The following is a 20,530-nucleotide window of genomic DNA, read 5'->3' as shown; positions in this document are numbered from 1 at the left end:
GGTGACATGGAACTTGATGCGCTTGTGCCTGAGTCCCGGTCCCAATCTGGGGTGGAACTACCCTGCGGCCATCTTGATAGGATGGAGTCTATCATCCTCTACACTGGGTCTCAGCAAGATTGGGAGTGTGTGGCTAAGAGGAGCGTAGCGGAGCGGGCGCAGGGGGCTGTGCTGGGGTACGGTGACCTTCTCGAAGCTCTCGGTGCCCTCCATTCCACCCTGGTTCACGGCGCCCGGGTATTGGGGAGAAAGCTTGATGGTATTGCGTCAGCGTCAGAACAGTTGCGATCTGCCTGTCCCCAGGTGCACAAGGATTTGTTTCACTTCACACAGGAGGAAAGTGTCGTGGCCGCCTCCGTGAATAAGGGAAAGCTGGAAACTTCGGACTATGTGGCAGCGTGTGGTCGGCTGGCCGCGGGTTTGGTCTGTTCCGGAGGTTTTAGATTTGAGCAGAAGGGTGTGACTTTGTCCCACGCGCGGCCTCCGGCGACCCAGGCAATATTCACGCAACGATCGCCTGCTCTGGCTGATTCCTCCTTTTTGGACCTTGTGTGCGGCGCATGTCCTGGGGCAGTACTGGGAAAGATGATCCTCCATGCTGATGACTGTGTTGGTATTCAGAGACGTCCACCCTACATGTGTGTGTCGCTTCCTGGTCTTTTTTGGACGCTTCTCTTCCTCGTAACACTGGACATGACAATGGGTCGATGGGTATGCATTGGTGGATTCGCAAAGAGTGGCCAAGGATAAGGCTGATCCTTCAGAGGTTGTCATTTAATAGGCGGGCGGGCTCGGGGGTTGCGTGCTCTCACGGCATAACTAATAGTGTAGTGGGTGAATAATGCTCCCCATTTCTCTTTGACATGGTCGATTTCTTGTTGTTTACTGTTTGCTTTGGGGAGGAATATATTGTGCGGGAGGGAGAAGCCGGGGGCATGTTTGAAGGCCCTCCTCCAGTTTATTAATACTCTCTCCCTTTCCCCGTCAGGTGGGGTTTCCTTTCTTTCTCCTTTTTCTCTGTTTCTTCTATATTTCGGGTCTGGTTCTGGGGCGACAGGCACACTGCTGGGGGGGGGGGGCCGTAGTCATCTGCAGAGGTGCAGGGTGGGGGGCTGGGGGGAGGGGATTTTTTTAGTTCTTACTTTGTTTCTATGGCCTCCTTTTTCTTCTCTTATTCTTCTTTGTCTTTCTTTTCTGGGGTCAGTACGGTAGGTTTCCTACGTTGTCAATCACTGCTTTTTTATCTGTGCCTCAATTTCCGTGGTGTTTTCTGGATCTTAGGGCAGGGGACTGCAGGCGCAAACGGCTCGTGATATTCCTCCACATCCTGAACCTCCTGTTTCAGCGCCATTGACTTGATAGATTGCTGTTTATTGTTGACGTTCACTATTCTGCCTGCCATTTTTCGCTGCTGGGAACTTGTTTGGCACCTGATCCTTCTATCCTTTATTATAAAATGAAAACCTTTTATATCCTCGTTACCCACTTGGGCTGTTCAGTGGACAAGAGTATACTAGCATGGAGAATCTGTTCCCCGAGGTGCTGCATGTGCTCAAAATTTGCTTGCTGTTACTCTAACTGCTTAGCGGCCGGCACCGGGGGTTGTAGGCCCATACTTGTCTTTGGTTGAAATGTCAATAAAGGTTTAAAAAAAAAAAAAAAAAAAAGTGCCAATTTTCCAAGCATTAGCATTAAGAAAATGAGGATTCTATTAACACCTTAAGAAGCTCAGATTATCCCTCGCGGCATTGCCCCCTCCCTTTATGGTTTGGTTCTTGGTTGTTAATGGTTATAGATGTTTAAAATCAGATTTTTTTTTTTTGCAATATAAATCCAATGTTTAATTTTGTAGGCGTTTGTATGATGTGCATGTTCTGAAATAGCTTACTATTTAGTTTGTTTGGTATGTTAATGGGCATGGGTGGCCAAACTTTATTGTCAGTAGGTTGCATGTGAGAATTTGTCCTGTGGAAATTAGGGGACCGATTACGATTCCAGACGGACCCGAGTCCGACTGGCATCGTTCTGGAAATGGAACTGAACGACCTCCAGTCATCGGTTCCATTCCAGGAATTAGGATGCCAACGAACCCTGTTTGGTCGCAATCCTATTTTTATGCTATTGGAACATGCATTCCGAACAGAATACATGCTCTCATAGCAAAATGCTAAGGTGGCGGTCTTGCACCCAAGGGGGCCCTGCTTGGGGCCCCAAAACTGTTTCCCACTGCCTTTTTGTGCCAGAAAGGCCGACACAAAATGGCAGTGGGAAACATGCCATCATAATCCCTCAGCCGGAAAGAGCCAGCTGGGGGATTACTGTGGGCCTTCCAAATAGCGGACGAGCTTTCCGAGCCCGTTGTAAGCCATTCGGAAGACTGGTTTGAATTCCCTACCGTCCGAGCCTATCGAAATGGCTCCCTCGGAAGGGAATCTGAACCAGTGATTGCAAGACAGGCAGGAGGGTTCTGACCGACGGTCGGAGCCCTTCCGGTCGACATTGTAATCCGCCCCTAAGTGTTTTCTGAAGAGATTGGTCTTCAGCTCCCTTCGTAAATGTAGATGGGTTGGTGCTGCTCTGATGTTGATGTGGTTACTGCTCTTCACCCTCTGAGCACAGGCGGCGAAGGCTTTACTTCTGTTTTTCTGTTTTTTGTTTTCAATCTGAATGACGTCTTGACATTATCTACACCATTTACATATGAATCAAATTTGAGAAGTCTAAGGTCTCTGCATTTGGGAAAAAGGTCAGAACACTGTGCAGGGCCAGTTATACCCACTAAACAAATTAAAGGGTAAGAAGTAGTTTGGACAGAGTCAGTACATGTAAAAAAACTGTATTTAGAACAAGGCCCCTAGGTACTGTTTCAGTAAACACTGGAGCTGTGAAATCATCAATGCTTCCCTAGTTCACTCAGCATGACTAATACTTAAAATGTTTGTTGTAGGAGAGTAGGATCTGCCTCTTATGTTGCCCCCACTTTATTTCTGATGTTTACACTAGTTTCTGGCTATAGTCTGGCTGGGACCCTGCTAATCAGGGCCCCAGCCTCTCTGTTCTCTCTAAACAACATGGAGTGCATATTAGGTGCACTAGTGATTGGATACTGTGGTGCCTTATGAGTCCCTAGTATATGGTACCTTAGGTACCAAGGGCATAGGTACTTCACAGGCCTACCAGGGACTGAAGCATGTATTATGCCACCCCTGGGAAGCAGACTAAATCTGACACCACAGACCTGCTACTGCAGCCTGGGTGAGGTAGTGTTAGCACTCCTCACTGAGATATAGGTTCACTATATCTCTCCCTGCACACACATTTGAACCTATCAGTCACCCCTAAGGCAGGCCCTATCAATCCTGAGGGCAGGGTGCTTAGTTTCCATGTGAGGGGGTGCCTCTGCCCGAGCAGTGCCCCTCTGCAGCTCTCAGAGTCCATTCTCTGGGGCTGTTTGTGAATGCGGTCAAACCATATACTCTTAAGTGCATTATAACCTCGCGGTAAATGCTAACTTTGGAATGGCTGCATTAAAACATGTTGTGTTTGGTGTCAAACGCTTTGGAACCATACCCCCACACCAGTAACTGGTGTGGGAGAATGATCCCACCCTTCTAGAGGGATAGACATGTAACTACTGTGGAAACACGGTAGAATCCTGAAGAGCCCTGGCATCACAAAATGGATGCCACCAGTCACAGACACTGGGCTGCCCTCCTGCTGATGACCGAAACTCGCAGTGGAGGAGGCCCAACAATAGGCATCCTGTCACAGGGAGGTGTGACCACCTCCCAGACAGGGTTTAGTGTATTGGGGCTGGGTGGGTGCACTCCTAGAGTGCTTTGAAGTCCTGCACTGGGGGAGCAGTAGGCTCCTCTGTGCATACACCAGTTCAAACTGGCTCAGGGGCTACCTGTCCCTGCTCTGGCGTGAAACTGGACAAAGGGAAGTGGGTGTAGCCACCCACTCCCCTGACCCTCCCATAGGTGGGGTCATAGAGCTAGTCCCTCCCTTCCTTTCAGTATAAGTTAGGGAACCCTTGCCATTGCAAACTAGATATCCCTGGACGACGCTCTGAAGAAGAATCCTGGACCTTCGATGTTCCACTACCTCTGGAAGATGGAAGAATCTCCCTTGGAGTCAAGGAGTGACTCCCCTGCTTGGAAGGCACCCAATCTTGCAATCAACAGCCACAAACTTTCCCGCTCCCGCCAGAGTCCGAAGTCCCTGCAACCCAGGGAGAGGATTTTCTGACTTCTCCAAGGCCATTGTGAGTCCCCAGTGACGCTGAGGCCTGTGGACCCCACGAGTGATGAGGAACCGCAATACCTGGGTACCGTGCACTATTTTCGAGTGAAACCCCTTCACAGTGTTCTACAAATGTGTGCATTAAACCACGTGTGGTCCAAGCCTCCAGCAGGATTCACTCCAAAGATCAGAGGCCTACCCCGTCCCGAGTGACCGTGGGCCCCTGCTGAGTGAATCCTCCCGAGGCATCTTCGCGATCTCTTGCCGGTTGGCTTGTGGGTCCCCTGAAGACCTTTCTACTGTTCCAAAGGGCTCCCCTGGTTTCTCCAGGCCTGCCCTGACGTACCTTTGCTGGGTGAGTCCCTCGGACCTTGCTGGTCTGCACCGCTGACTTTTTATCCTTTCCACGAGACTTGCTGTTACCAAGGCTTGTTGGCTCCAATCTGGTCACCGACACCACAGTAAGCTGCAAACTTTGTGGTGCATGCCGAATCCAGCTCCTGGTCATCATCAATGCCTCCTGGACCTCGTGGTTGAAGAGTCAAGACACCCGTGGATCACCTGAAATCACCCGACGCCTGTAGGCATCCATCTTCCTTGCCCCGGGTCACTGCTAAGTGACTTTGAACACTGTTCCCTCTGCTTTCAGGTCTTCCTTCTTCTGAATCCAGCCTTGGGTTCCACCAGACACTTCTCCTGTCTTCACAAGCAGCAAGTCTTCTTTGGCTCCCATTGAAAACGACGCCGTGACCCGACACCAAAAGACGCCTATGCACCCAGGTTCCCTGGGTGAGGTAACTCCAGCACTACGGTGCTCCTGTGGGTGTTGGCTCTAGAACTACTTACCCGGTAAGTGACTTGCTTGTAGACTCTCCCGAAGTACCCTTAAACTCTAAATTTCCAATCGCGACTTGCTCCATTGAAGTCAACAGGGATTCGCTGCTGTGTTCTCACACTGCATGCGTCTCCCGTGGGTCCTTTACTTACCTGCCTTGGGTGGTTTCGTGAGGCCCCAGCGCTTCTGAATGCCCTAGGCCTTGTCCCCTCGCAAGTCGTTATTCTTAAGTCTCTTTTTTAGTATATGGTCTGGTACGCCCCTTGGGCCCCAGCCATATGTGTGCTTAACTTATTGTGAAATGTTGATTTGTGCATATGTTCCTGACTTCTAATCTCATAAAGAGATTAGCAGAGAGTTGTTAGTAATAAATACATATATATTTGATATATATACCTGTGTGGTGTCCTTTCATTTAGTGATTCAAGAGATTATAAGGTAAAACAAGCTGCTTTACATTCCTCTAAAGACTTAACCTGAAGGCTGCTCTCCACAGCTACCACTTGGATAGCTTTCTTGAAAGGTTGTCTTAAACCTACTACCATAAGAGTCGAATTGTACTGGTGCAAGGTGTCCACTTTGACTAGTGAACAGCATATACCAGGCCAACTTCCCACATTTGTTTTATAATATTCAGCACGTTATTGGTATGAACTCAAGTGACTGAATCCTCGAATTTTGCAAAGTCTGCATATTTGTAGAAATCTTCCTGATGGAAAGCATTTTTTAAAGAATATTTTCCCTTTCAACACATTCCATTTGATATTACAGTTTTGAACATCGTTGAACATCCCACTTTTTTGCATCAATTACGCTTGTAGAATTCTGGTGCAAGAATAGAAGTCCTTGTAAGCATGAATTACACTTATGCCTGGAAAAGGCTTTGTGAAGTGGACCCTATGGATCTATGCCTAAGTTCATATCTCTTTTAGTAGCTAGAATAGTTTTGATTTGTATGAGAGAATTGCACTAGTCGTTATTTCGCCCATGAGTGTTTATTACCCTTGAGTAATGATGTGAGTCTGTCTAACTTTAGTGTGTCAAGCATATGAAAAACAAAGGGCCATATGTATGAAAATGCCCATTTGCGATTCTCAAATAGCGTTTTTTTGCGAATCGCTATTTGTGAATCGCAAAACCCTATGTATGTAGGATTTGCAATAAATGTTGCGAATCCTACATATTCCTTAATTGCGAATCGCAAATTGCGATTCGCAATTAAGGAATACCTCCCCATTCATTCCTATGGGCCTAGAGGCCCATAGGGATGAATGGGAAGACACTCTCAATTTGCGATTCCCAATTAGAGCATCGCAAATTGTGAATGCAATTTCAAGGGTGCCAGGGTGTCAAAAGGACACCCTGTTGCACCCCTGAAATGAGCTTGGATGCAGATGTGGCGCACATACGTGCCCTAAGGGCATGAATGTGAGTCACATGGCACAAAAGTGCATTTTTCAAAGAAATCGCAATTTACCACCAACTTGAAGTTGGTGGTAATTTGCGATTCCTTATGTTCAAATTGCACTTTTTCTGTGCTTTTTACATTGCATTTAAGAAATCGCAATTTGTGATTCCTTAAATGCAATCGCAAAATAGGGAATTGCAAAATTTGCGATTCCTTATTTTGCGAGGGGTGGTTTGTGTCATACATATGACACTGCTGTTTTGCGATCGCAAATGTCGAAATTCTGCGAATTTAGGCGTTTGCGATCGCAAAAATGCCTTCATACATATGGCCCAAAGTTAATTATTTCCCTTGACAGTAGCTGTGGTTAGTGTATTTCTTCATCTGGACATACATTGATTTTAAAGGTATCTGTTCCAATTTTTCTATCAAACTTTTTAATGTGGCCAAAATGTTTTCGAATGTCAAAAAAAATTACACAAAACGTGCAATAAAATACAGTATTTAATTTAATAATTAGAAAGAAGACAAGGAAGAAAGTAAGATGTTTTAATACACTTTTACTGTTTAGTAATATTTGAGAAACAGACTTTTCAAATAAAAATAGTATCTTTGGTATTTATGAACCGTCTACAAAAGTATTTTAAATCAAGCTTTGGTGAATCGAAGGGGATGCTGACATTGGGTTCTAAGAGATATAGGGCTTTTGCTCCTTTTGTAAACTTTGTCATTTGGCTACAGTCCCGTTGATGTGTTTTCATTTTGACCTGATGACTTTCTAATATAGTCTAAGACATTTAACTCTTTTTAGAACAAACAGTGTTTTGGAACAAAAAAAAACCAGAAAAAGAACCGCTTTAGTCCATCAAAAGTCATACATCCAAAGCCGGATCTTCACAGGAGCAGATTAGAATATGGGGCCGATTAGCAAAAGCATGTATGGGTGCAAGAAGTAGTCCTATGGGAGTACTCTTTTACATGTCTTTGTTAATCAGCCACAAAACATCCAGCTCCCTATTAGTAAAGGTGCAAAGAGTGCAGCAGTCCTTTCTACATGCACTCATTATATATGAATAACCCATGAATATTCCCATTTCATATGTCATCTGTCCAATTTACAAAGGCATGTAAGAGTACATAAAAGAGTGCTAAAGGAACATTACTTTACATACTCCAAATTGCGTTTATGACTAGGCCCCTATGTGAGATGGTGAAGCAGTTGACATCAATAGCAATGGACATTGATTTGGCTAATGCTACCATTAAATAACCAATTTCATTGTTTTTAAATGCTGATTTTTAATGATACTAATCAATTATGTGCATTAATATTAATCAAGTTACTTACAAGTTGTCTCTGTCTGTTCTGAACTGCACAACGCTCTGTCCAAATCCCTCGGCGGGATCTTCGAAGGTGGTCGGATGCTTTATGTCCACGTTAAAACTATGGCATGGCACTAGAGCTGTGGCAAAAATAAATTTCTATGAGGCGAAACATGTTGAAAAGTCTTGTGCAAATTATGTTTACATGTTTTAGAGATTTGGTCCCTCAGAAGATTTTTTTCTAATTTGGCAGACATTTCTAACTTTTAATCTTGTATCAACATTTTGGTGCACATTTCATGCTAATGTTTATATTAATTTAATTTATTTTTTGGTATTGATTTTTTTGAAAAGCACAGCTTATGCCCAGGAGCATCTTGTCACTAGTACAGGTGGAGTATAAATTTATAGGACAAAGGAAAGTAAGAAATGGAAAATTAGGAAAACAGGTATTTTTTAAATCTTTCCCTAACAGAAGCTCAAGGGCAGGTTGTTCCACAATGTGGGGCAGAAAACTGAAAGAACCCCCTTTAATCACTGAGGGGTCTGCAGGAAAAGCACAAAATCTGATGTGAGTATTCTGGTCGGGATGTGGGGGCATCTGGGAGTGACGTTGCGGAGGGCTTGATGTACAATACAGAGAGCCTGGATCTGATTTCTGCTCTTGATCAGCAGCCGGTGGAGGGTGCCGCATGCTGCCGACATATTGACAAACTTCCTGAGGCCAGTCACCAAACCAACTGCCAGGTTTTGCAATCTGAATTCTGGCAATTTGGTTATCTGGGAGGCTAAAGTGTAGGGCACTGCCGCAGTCAAGCTGCAATAGTATAGTAGCATTGGCCTGGGGCGCCCAGCTATTCCAGGGGAAAAGGGAGATATATTTCACCCGTCTATTGACTCCATCTGTTACTCTGGTGATGAGACGTGCTTAGAGTGATACAAATCACCCAAGCATATACATCAATAAATTATAAATAATGCAAGGAAATTAGAAAAGTACATTAGCACAGCTAACAGGTCTAACTTACATTTTGAGTTATAAGCAAACTCTATCTCCTAAGCCAATGACTTCTGGCCGTGGGCCAGAAGCAGAATGAGAAGGAGCCAATGGGCATATTGTACGGCAGCAGCTGCTACATTTCATTCTACCACCAGTCATGCTGAAGAGAAGCAGCGGACTGGCAGCTGGAGGAACAGGACCCATCAGGAATGCATGGCCCTGCTGGAGATTGGGCCATCTGCAGGCCCACAGAACAAGAGCAGCGACTCCTTTTCATCCTGCTGCCAGGTATGCTGAAGGACATCAGATCCCTGACTGCGGGATGGAAAGAAGCCACGGACTGTGCAAACCATGCTGGACATGAGACAGCCTGACCCCATGATGCATGCCCAACGTCTTGCAAGACTGAGCCTTTTGTTTCTAATCTTGCGAGATGTTGGCCATCTTGACATCAGGCAGTCCTGACCTAAAAAATTGTCATGGCCTGGCCATCCTAGGATCAAGTTCACATGCAAGCACTGACAAAAGCATCTGAAATATACATACTATAGTGAGACGAAAAGAAGGATTATTTTATGAATATAAATGTTTATGTTATGTAGGTAGTTGACTGTGATTAAAATTGTGAAGATTGTCCATACATTCCTTTTGCATCCCAATGACAGCAAAATGAAACTCCCACACAGACAATAGAACAAGCATTTTCAATGCAATAGGTCTCGCATTTGCGAGCGTTTAAGCTATTGGCATTGTAAATGTCAATGCCTTTTATTTCTGTGTTTTTAAAAGCAACACATATGTAAAAGGCATTGTTATTTTAATGCCAAGAGCTCAAACTCTCGCAAATGCGAGAGCCCTTTCATGGTGGACGCGCCCCTTTTTCAGATGCTACTCGCATATTCAGGTTACAGTGAGCAGCGTCTAAACAAAGGGGTGCGGCCAACATTAAAGTGAAAGCGTGTATGGTGCTTTCACCCAAAGTGATAAAAAATAATGACTTTCAAAAGCTTCTGTAGTGCGGCCGGCCGCTAAAGTAAAAGCGGCCTGCGCTGGTAATTAAATAATTAAATAAGCGCGGCCGCTAAACTGAAAGCGAACCGTTCGTATATTAAATCATTAAATAAGCGCAGACTCTAAAGTGAAAGACCGCGCCGTATATTAAATAATTAAATAAGCATGGCCGCCATAGCTAAAGCAGACCACGCTATAATTTGAATGAATACATTAATATTAAAATATAAGCGGGCGGGTGCTGCAATGTCGTGGGTGAAATAGAAGAGCATTAAAGAAAATAGTGCTCACCGACTTATAAAGCAGACCATGTAACAACACCAGTAAAAGGTCCAGTCGTTATGCGAGGTAACAAATGCAGACAAGGTGGTACCAAGAAGGGACTAACAAGCCTAGTAACGACTCGGAAGCCAGGGTTTACGAAGGACAATGACACAAGCCAATTAAAAATATGGGCGGAGAGTGGGCGGGGCTTCAAAGCAATGCTCCACTACTGCATGCCTCGCAGCAGCACATGCGCTGCCCGGGCTCAACCTAAAAACAGTGAGACTAAAATACTCCTGTGGGCCGATCCAAGGTTGGACTGGCAGTGTCTCATGCCTGTGGCTGAAGGGTTGTGATCCAAAGAAGCTAATGGTTGAAGGGGCCTGACCAAAAGCCAACTATATTGTATACATTCTTTTGGGTGAAACAAAAAGTGTTGGCATATTCTGCACCTAAAAAGAAAGACAATTAAAATGTCAGGGCAACCGTACTAAGACTACATCCTCTTCTCCTTCTTTGTCCTGCTCTTAACTAGGTAGGGTAGAACTTTACCTCCTGAAAGTGGCGCACTACTTCCTAAAGACAAAATAACCACGGTTTGTGACCCATAGACTTACTGTGTGGGGCTGACATAGTTGCAACAAAGATGGGCCCCTATGCCTTGGAGGGAAAGTATAAGCAAGGGAGCAGGGTCTTACTGAGCCCAGCCAACCCGCTACGTGCTTAAAATGTAAGACTTTGACATGTTGCACAGTGAGGCACCTGCTTTTTGTAGCCTTGTCCTCACATGAACAAGGAAAGTTACAAAAAAGTTTTGCAACATCCATGACAAAACAAGAATTGCAAGAAGGCTGGTGGCCAATGCCAGACCTAATGGCTTTGACAATGCTTGTTTGTTTTTGTCCCTCATTGAAAATATGTCTAGGGAAGGGTTTTGGAAGCAGACTCCCTTTTTTATCTCAATTTCTTAAGCTATCTGGACTTCCAGACACTTTAATAAACATATGCAATCCACTAGGATTCTTTGAGGCCTTCCATGGATGAATGCAACATTGACACCACATCTTGGATGTCTGAATGACCCTCGTGGTGCTTGCCCGCTGGACGTATTTTCGATTTTATTCAAAAATGTTATTCAGTTTCAGACATAAAAGCATAATAGCAGAGCAATAAAAGAAACATGTCATTAAAAGAAAAAATGAATAAATACATCAAATTCATCCTATAGTGAAAGAAGTACATAAAATATCAATAATACAAACAGACCCATTAAGAAATATAATTACAAAAAGATATATAAACAAACATAAAAACTCCATTTAATCAGTTACTTACTCAAATTCTTGAGTATCAATGTAAATTTGGATACAGCTAAACAGATTTCATGGGAGTGCAATTTTAAGAAAAGCAGAGCTTGTCTGCTTTGCCTTAATTTAAACTGTCACAATAGCCCTTTAGGAGTTGTGTCTAGGGCCAGACAGGAAACTGCAACCATCCCTGGCAGATTGCTGCTTCACCGGCCCTGGGAGCAGGGGTGGGGTGTTCCAGCAAGGAGCACCGCTCCCGCTTTTGTTACAGGGGGCCGATATTGCCTATAAATATAAATATAATACCGGCCCCCAGTGACAAAACCAACCTCCACGGGAACAAAACCGTCCCCCACCCCTCTGGCCCACCGGAGAAATCCCCAGTGCCCGCTACGGCCAGTCCGGACCTGGTTGTGTCCAGGGTATAGAATCGACAAAAAAGGATAATGTGCATTGTTCACTAACACCATTACACAGGCACCCAGCGAATGTGGAAGACCAGTCATTTTCCATAGGGAAGGACATGAAACGATGAATGTTGAGGATTGTGCACAGGTTCCAGATAATAAAATTGTATGCCTTTGATACTTAATAAAAATTCAGGATTCATAACACTGGACTTTCCACACTGCCTGTAAAATCTTTCATCCTTCAACAAATTCACTGACGTGTTTAATTTCTGCCTTCGCAACTCCATGTACGGAGGCGGAGTTATTAAAGTATACAATATAGTTCATTCTAAGCTTTTTGTATAATTCTATGAATAGAATTATACAAAAAGCTTAGGATGAACTATTGAGAAAAGATCTTTGACAGAACGGATGAGTTAATTAATGACAAAAAATATTGTCTTCTGTTGTCTCTCTGTTATCTGTTTGTTACAGCTAAGTGTCTCAATAGAGGAGGTTACTATCAATTATATGTGAAGCTTGTGTTACATGTTTTCTGTTTTAAGACATTAGACAGTTGTATGTCTATTTTTAATTGCATTCGCAATGTGTTTTTAATAAATATTACACAAATATTTTTGAAATACAGTGATTGTTATGGTCTTTTGAAGTTGTGACGTTCTAACACATGGGCTCAAAATTTGGGTTGTGATTGGGAGTTAACTCAATTGTTTAAACGTATTATTATCACCAAGGGATAATACATTTTCACTACCTGTATTCTAATTAGGTCTTCAAGGAAAGGAAGGCCCAGCTCCTTATGACGAACATAGGTAGAAACACTTTGTGGAACTGAACGATACTTTCTTACGTTGGCGTTTTCTGAAAGCTGTAGTTTTTCTATCTTAGGGTAACCCCAGACGCCTAGCCCCATAACGGCCCAAGGATGTACATTTTGCTCTATATAAAATACATAAGTCTTTAAGCATCTTTCTTCCATCTTTTGCTGAAAAGATATTTGACGCACAAATATATTTTTTAATCTGAATTGTTCTGACTGTAACCAGCTGTGCCCAAGTGCACCGAAAATCAAACAACAATCCCAAGTAGGAAAAGGTGGGTGTCAAGGCAAACTTGGCATCACCTACTTTAAAGTGGCAAGATTTCTTGGTCTTCAGTCCACATTTCATAATGAAGTTTTTTGACAGATTCACTCTTAAAAAGGTCAATCAAATATTTCAGGCCAACTGGGGGTATGAGCCATGAGCACTGCATCATCTGCATAGAAGTACAGTTTTTGGTCTCTGCCAATATGAGGAACATTGTTGCTTATTTTCTCAAGGACCCTGCTCAAATTGTTGATATAGAGCGTAAAAAGGAATGGCGTCAGGACACAGCTCAGTAATACTCCATGGCCAATTCTGTACTCAAAGAGAGGCTGACATGTACAACTCTCCAGTCTCTCACTGGCCTGGAGAGTTGTACATGTCAGCCTCTCTTTGACATATCTAGCAATTCCCAAGAAAGCATTCGTAATATCCTCCTCCTAAGCAATACAATCAAGGAAAATGTTCACTAAGGTATAGGTGTTTCAGAAAAGATTTGAAAGAAAAGCAACAGGAATAACTCTGCTCCACTTCAAACTAATACGGCTTGTATAGGTAACTTCAATTTTACATATACGTTTAGCTCCTTTAGTCTTTGGGTAAATACCTGGGAAATAATTAGTACGCACTGGGCATTATGGTCACTTTACCGAGTAGGATATGTTTCAAAATTCAAAATCAGAGAACTCAAAGTAATTGTAGCTAGAATAACATCAATTGTCAATCTAGACTCTCTTCCCATAGAGGTATAATTGAAAGGAGTTTGTGGTACACAAACCTCACTGGCAAAAACCAGATTAGAAATAAAAAGTTAATTATTTAATCTTTCACGGTACCCCTCATGGACAAAATGAGTTATGCCTTCATTAGTATGATCCACATAGCTGCACACTTCTCTTGTTGTGGATGAGCAAAGATGGATATTGAAATCATCCACTACCCCCCCCATATCACAAATATAGCCATTCCTGTTAAAAAAACAAATTGCCTCAAGATCTTTTTTAAGATTTCAATTACAGATCCTCTTTCCCCAGTGAAGATGTTATAGAATGTCAGCGGTAGGAGTGTAAATTGGCCGGGGAAGTTGACACGGTTCCAACAGGCTAAGCCTGCCATCAGGATTATGATGTCAGTATCCGACAGCCTTTCCATTTTGGCCTTTCCGACAGGGAAAGGCTGTCAGAAAGCAACTTTCGGGGGCCCTAGCAAGAGCCCAATGCCCCCTGGCCCTCCAGCTGTGGCCCTGGGGGGCACGTAGGGTGCCCCCCAAAAATACCTGCAACATGCAGGGATTTACACAAGCTCCCGTTTCTCAATAGGAGCTTGTGCTGTGGGCGGTTTCCACCTGCCGCACAAGTTCCCATAGAGAAATGGGAGTTTGCGACTGCACCATGTGCGGTCACAACCTAATTTGGTGTGCGGAACCGCCAATCTATGGTCGGGAGGTTCACACACCGAGACGGTGTCGGCCGAAGGCAACTCCGACCGACATCGTAATGAGGCCTAAAATATACAGAGGCATGTATTCCTTGACATTTTAAGGCCAATAACCTGACCATAGCGGGGGCTTTGTCAACTCTCGGAATTCTTCAGACAGAAGTGAGATGTACGGTTTCCAGAGATCTCCCCTTTGCTAGATGTGAATGTGATTTTCTCCATCCCAAGCTGGGGCCACCCTAGCTGAGTTGGGATGTGAGTGGTGCCCCAGTGGGAAAGAACATTTTGCAGAGTAGCCCCTAGTGCGATGCCGATCTGCCATCCTCTCATCGATTTCAAGGGATACGTAAAAGGGTTAGGTAAACCCAATAAGATGTAGGAGGGAAACCTGGGGAGCTGCGTCTCTAAATGGCGGTCAACGTCATCTATAATTTGTGTCCAATAGCCGCATATCTGCGGGTAATCCAACAATAAGTGAACTAGTGTCCCAGTTTCCTGACAGCCCCTTCAACAGTTTGGGTTCTTGGTTGGGTCCATCTTGTGGAGCTGTTCCGGGGTGGGGTACCAATACATCGCTATTTTCGTCAGTGTTTCCGTTAGGGCTGTGTGTTGAGCAGTGTGACGGGTTCTAAAGTAAATGCTCTCCCACTCTTTGTGGGTTAATGTGCTCCCTATATCTCTTTCCCACCTGGTCTGATTGGTTTTGTATGTGTGTACTGAGTGAGGTACTAACAGGGCGTAAATTGTAGGGATCAGGCCTTTACTGGATGTGTTCGTGACCAGCCATTTCTCGTAATACGTAAGTTGTCATTGCATGTTAGCCTTATTGTCCGGATGGTAGAGCCAGTGCCTGAGTTGCATATACTGTAGGCGTTCAGACACTGATAGGTTGTAGTCGGACCGCATTTGTGTGAACAGTATTGCCCCGTAGTTATCCATCATATGGTTCATCAAGCAACAGCTAGATTGTCACAATTTAGAGAATGCTCCTAAGGGCATCCCGGGAGTAAACTCGGGGTTGTCGAACAATGGAGTTACCGGAGACGGGAAGGATGAGAGCCCGTACTGGAGACTACAGCTGTTCCATGCTTCCATAGTTGGTTTTGCGATTGGGGACAGGATGAGATTCCTGGGCATGTGTGTTTTCTTTAGGAAGGGGATCTTCCAGAGTGAGGATCCGGCCACTGCCCTTTCATGGAAGAGCCAGCAACGCTAGGACTCTACCTTATTCCACTCCACCAGATATTGTATCTGTGAAGCTCGGAAGTAGAGATGGAGATTCGGCAGCCCAAGGTCCCCTTTGTTAGTGGGAAGGTAGCTCTGCTCTTTCCTCATTCTAGGTTTCCTCCCAGCCCAAACAAAGTGGTGTAATTTGGATTGTAAGTTGTTAATCATCCCTACTGGGGGAGCGTCTGAAAGACGTATAAGATCTGGGGTAATATGGTCATCTTAATGGGCAAGATTCTCCCAAGTCAAGAGATCGGATATAGCACCCAGCGCCCTAATTCTGTTTTGATTTGTCTATGTAGAGCGCGGTAATTGATGAAGGAGGTGCTTTGTATTGAAGGTGTGATTCTCACTCCCAGATAAAGTAAAGTATCCTGTTCCCAAGAGATTGGGAATTGCTTCACTAATGCGGCAATCATGTCCGAAGGTAGCGAGAGACTCACAGCCTGTGACTTAGTAAGGTTGGTTTTGAAACCCGATACAGCTCCCAATGCCTCCATCTCGGTTAGGAAGGCGGAAAGAGAAACAAGTGGGTTGACTAATGACACCAAAATATTGTCTGGATAAAGATTACATTTGTGTTCTTCCCCCCGAAGACTATCCCCATTATCTCTGCGTTGTCGCGGACTCTCTGGGCGAATGGTTCCATAAATAGGGCAAATAATAACTGGGACATCGGGCAACCTTGGTGAGTCCCTCTGCAGGGAAGCGGTAACAATTCAGTAACCATGTTCAGAATCTTTTGGGTATTCCGAAATGGGACAGCACCTTCTCTAAGAAGGGCCAATGCACTCTGTCAAAAGCTTTCTCAGCCTTAACTGCAAGGAGCTTATAATGATTAGAAGCGCACAAGGCTTTCTCTATTAAGTGTAGCACCCTCTTGGTATTGTCACTTGTTTGATGCTGGGGAATAAAGCCTGCTTGGTCCGGATCTATAATGAAGGGGAGTTGGGGTCCTAGTCGTGAGGCTAGAATGCTAGTAAATAATTTAAGATTGATATTAAGGAGCAAAATGGGGCGATATGAGCTGCAAAGCTGACTGTCCTTGCCAGGTTTGGGGATGATAGATATTGTAGCAGTAAGGATGGTGGGAGGAATCCCTCCAGAGAATGAGAAGCTGTTATATAGCTGCGTCAATAGGGGGGGCAATTTTGTACAGAACATCTTGTAAAAAAGGGGGGAAAGCCGCATGGGCACAGGGACTTGGCTGAGCATAATCTGGAGATCCCAGTAATGACCTCCTCTATTTGATGTCCTGCTCCAGTGCTTCTGGCTGGGTGGCCGTGAGGGAGGAAGAATTTGCCTCCTTTAAATAAGCATCACAGGCTTCTAAGTCTAATTTTTAGCCAAAGTATAACAATGTCCTCGGTGGCAATCGAGCAGGAAGGGTCGCTTATCGAGTGGATCTCTGAACGTTGCTGCCGTGCTCAGTCGAGCTGCAATCAAGCGACTGCCCTTGTCGCCACCTGTGTAATAGCTTTGTCAGAGACGTAGGGCGGCGTATTCAGCTTTATCCAGATCAATGCTGGCTAACTGAGCGCGAGCAGCAGTCAGCTGCCTCCAGACTCTTGGGGCCCTTGTGCGTTGGTGTATGCCCTCCAATTCTTTCACCCGCTTTGTCAGTTGCTCCCTTTTCTCCGAGCGCGTCTTGTTGTCGACTGCGGGGATTGTAATGAACTCTCCTCGAATAACCGTTTTAAGTGCCTCCCACAGTGTGGAGATTGATATATCTGGGGTGCTGTTAAATGATAGATACTATTCAACAGATCTTTCTATTTGTTGAACTGCCTCTTTGCGATGTAGTAATGTGTCCTGTAGTTGTCACGTTTGCCTCATGCTTTGTGTAGGGAGAATGTCGAGTGTCAGCAGAACCGCAGAATGATCTGACAGTGCTGCGGGGAGAATTTCAACCGAGGACGTGAGGTTTAGGATGTCGATCACACCCATAAAGAGATCCAATCTAGCATATGTCTTATCTGCATGTAAGAAATAGGAGTATTCTCGGAGCTGGGGGTGTTTTGTTCTCCAAATGTTGCTAAATCCCAGGTCTCTGAGAGCCTTGCATCCCTTTGGGGAGAGGGACCCGGATTTCCCAAATCTAGATGTGGATCTATCAAGGTCGTTGTTTAGGACCAGATTGAAGTCTACTCCTATAAGGGTACACCTATCCTGCGCTCTTAATGGCTCCGCCAGTGCTGTGTGGAGGAATGCCTCCTGCCCTTCATTTGGTGCGTAGAGAGAAGCTATAACCTCGGACCATGTACCTACAGTCACCCGGAATGCTAACAATGGGCCTTTTATTTCAGTTACCTTGTCTTCTATAGAACCTTTAAAGGTACGAGAGACCAGAAGAGCCACCCCTGCTGATTTAGTATGAGTAGAAGAAAAGTGCTTAATTGGAAAGGAGCGTGATCTTAAAGGCATGCATCTGCACCGGTGTTTTCTAAATATGATAAAACTGTTCTTCTTTTCACAGGGTTATTGAGGCCTTTAACGTTTAGAGTGACGATATTCAGAGGATTACCCATTGCGAGTGTAGTAAGAATTTGCCCTGAACCCACAGGGTCGAGGCGAGAGCCGCTGCAACGTACCGATTCCCCTGCCTCCGGCGGCCCCCGTATTTTCATAGCCATGGATGCAAATGTGTGTGGTATGTTCCCCGCAACTCCCAACCTGTAAACATCAAACAAACATTGAAAAAGGAGAGAATTAAGTTAAGAAAAATGCAAAACTCACAGTCTGTGGTTAATTGGTTCATAATTGGGTATATGCATAGCCTTATCCCCCGCTCCCCAGCCCCACTGCCCGGCTGCCGCCCAAGAAGCAATTAAAGATTTTCACCCATCTGCTCAGGAAGGATCTGTCTTTGTCAGAACTTTAGGTATTGTCTCTACCGCCTCTTGCTGGCCCTTGGCTATAGTGTCCAGATCTGACTTGGTGATTTTTGTTTAAGGGCCCCTAGGAAGTGCGTCGGGGTGAGGACTGGTCCTTGCAGTCGTCCACTGGCAGATCCAGGCCCAAGATCCTCCATGTCTCATCGAAGGAGGCCATCTGAAGCAGACGACCGTCCCAGCGGAAGATGAGCCAAAAGGGGTACCCGCAGGAGTATGCTATTCCTTTGCTGCACAGAAATGTGGTCGCCGAGCAAAAGTTGCGCCTCTTCTGAAGTCTAGGTGCAGCGAGGTCCTGATACAGAGTTACGGATTGGTTTTGAAAGTTAATGGTGTGTTTCTCCCTAGCGTTACACAGGATCTCTTCTTTCAGTTTGAAGTCTTGCAGGTAAGCTAAGATGTCCGCTGGGGGGGCACCTCCCATGCGTTGGGGGCCCACTCTGTGAGCACAGGGCATCTTGATTTCAATGGATGGTGAGGCGTCTAGTATAAAGCGAAAGATGTCAGTAAGGAAGTTTCTAATGTCAGCGCCTTCTGCTTTGGGTTGCACACCCCTGACGCGAATGTTGGTGCGCCAGTATCGATTTTCGAGGTCCTCCATGTGGGCTTGTGGATCCACTGGTTGGTCACAAAGCCGCAAGATCTCTTGTTGTAGCATTTTTACCTCTTCAGTATAGCTACTTCCCTGGTCATCTAGGGTATCGACTCGGTCCCCTAGGCTATCCATGTCCTTCCGAAGCTCTTGTATGTCGCTTGACAAATCTTTTTTGACCTCCTGCAAATCCTTGCGAAGAGAAGGAAACAACGACTCAAGGAATGCCCAGGTCACTGGCTCCCCGGACTCATCCTCCTCTAGGTTCTGATGAGCGGTCTGCATTGTGGACCCTGGGGCTCCTCCGCCTGATTTAATGAGCATGTCTTTTAATGTTCGGTCTTTTTTGGGCCTGGCCAATGTCATCCTGATGGGCCGTAGAAGGCGCCTGGTAATCAGGGATATCTGGCTGTCTGGTGCTATCTGTAGAGGCAAGAATCACTCTCTGAGCCGGAACAACATTGGTCAGCAACTTCCAAGGCTGAGTGGGGGTGGAACAGTCGGCTCACATGCCCAGGTGCTATCTTATGGCTGCAGGCTGAGCCCGTACTGTTAGGTAGAGGCAGCCGTGTGCTACATGCAATGCTGGGCACGTCCAGGGTGAGCCCGCTAAATAGGGTGACCGGGGAGGGAACCGCCAGAAACCTCCCCCGAGTCCCCCGCTGTGTGGCCCACTCTCTGGGCAGCTTTGTTGTGTGTAGAATGGGCCCGTCCGGGGCCTCCGGTGGGGGAGTGGGCCCCCGTGTGCCAAGCCTGCCCTGAAACATCCAGCGGGCCTCCTCACCTCCGTGTGCTGAGTGGATTGCTTCTGGGCCATCAATAATTCATTAATTTAAATTATTATGAATTATTTAGCTCATAATTATGAACATTTTGTAAGTAACATTTTTTTTTAATTTTATGTTTACTGCAGGTTATTATGCTCTTAGGGTTACAGAGTGGGAATTTAATTAAGAACTAATTTATTGATAATTAATTATTACTTTATTATTAAATATTTAATTGATAATGATGTTAATTGTGAGCTTATCATATTTGTTAAGTTATATTTTAGGTGTGTTTTATTTGGTATGTAGAGGAATGGGGGAAGTTATTTAAGTAATCATAAATAAAAAAAATGTATTCATGTATTTAAAAAGGTTTTTTTATTGCACATTTTAATTGTGTTATACTTTGTTTAATTTTATTACGTTTTAATTGTTGGCTGTTATTTTTGTGGGAATATAGTGTGGCATTTTAATTATATTAATAATATTTGTGCTAATTGATCATAATTATTTAAATGTGTGATATTTGTTATTTTATAATTTTTTGTTACATTTAAGACATTTGATTTTTATATTTAGAATTTTATATTTTTGAGTATTTAATAGAGTTCTAAAAATATGTTATTTAATTGAAATGAAGTACTCTCCCTGTACTGTACCAGTGAATGTAGAGAGAATATTAAATGTTACCCCTTCTGAGTCTAACACTTTCCCTACTGCTACACTGA

General features: G+C 44.6%; 1 protein-coding gene across 1 annotated transcript in view; it reads right to left on the bottom strand.

Annotated features, from left to right (window-relative positions):
- LOC146811598 (integrin alpha-M-like) overlaps nt 1–20,530 on the bottom strand; it is a 500,127-nt gene that overhangs the window by 432,591 nt on the left and 47,006 nt on the right. Inside the window, exon 2 of the mRNA XM_085618578.1 lies at nt 7,837–7,951. Within this exon, the coding sequence (XP_085474704.1) occupies nt 7,837–7,951 (115 nt within the window). The remainder of the gene's footprint in view (nt 1–7,836; nt 7,952–20,530) is intronic.

Source organism: Triturus cristatus, chromosome 7 (assembly GCF_964204655.1).
Source record: "Triturus cristatus chromosome 7, aTriCri1.1, whole genome shotgun sequence".
NCBI classification, from domain to species: domain Eukaryota; kingdom Metazoa; phylum Chordata; class Amphibia; order Caudata; family Salamandridae; genus Triturus; species Triturus cristatus.
Note: the sequence above shows the minus strand (reverse complement) of the source record. Positions and strands in the feature narration are given on the sequence as shown.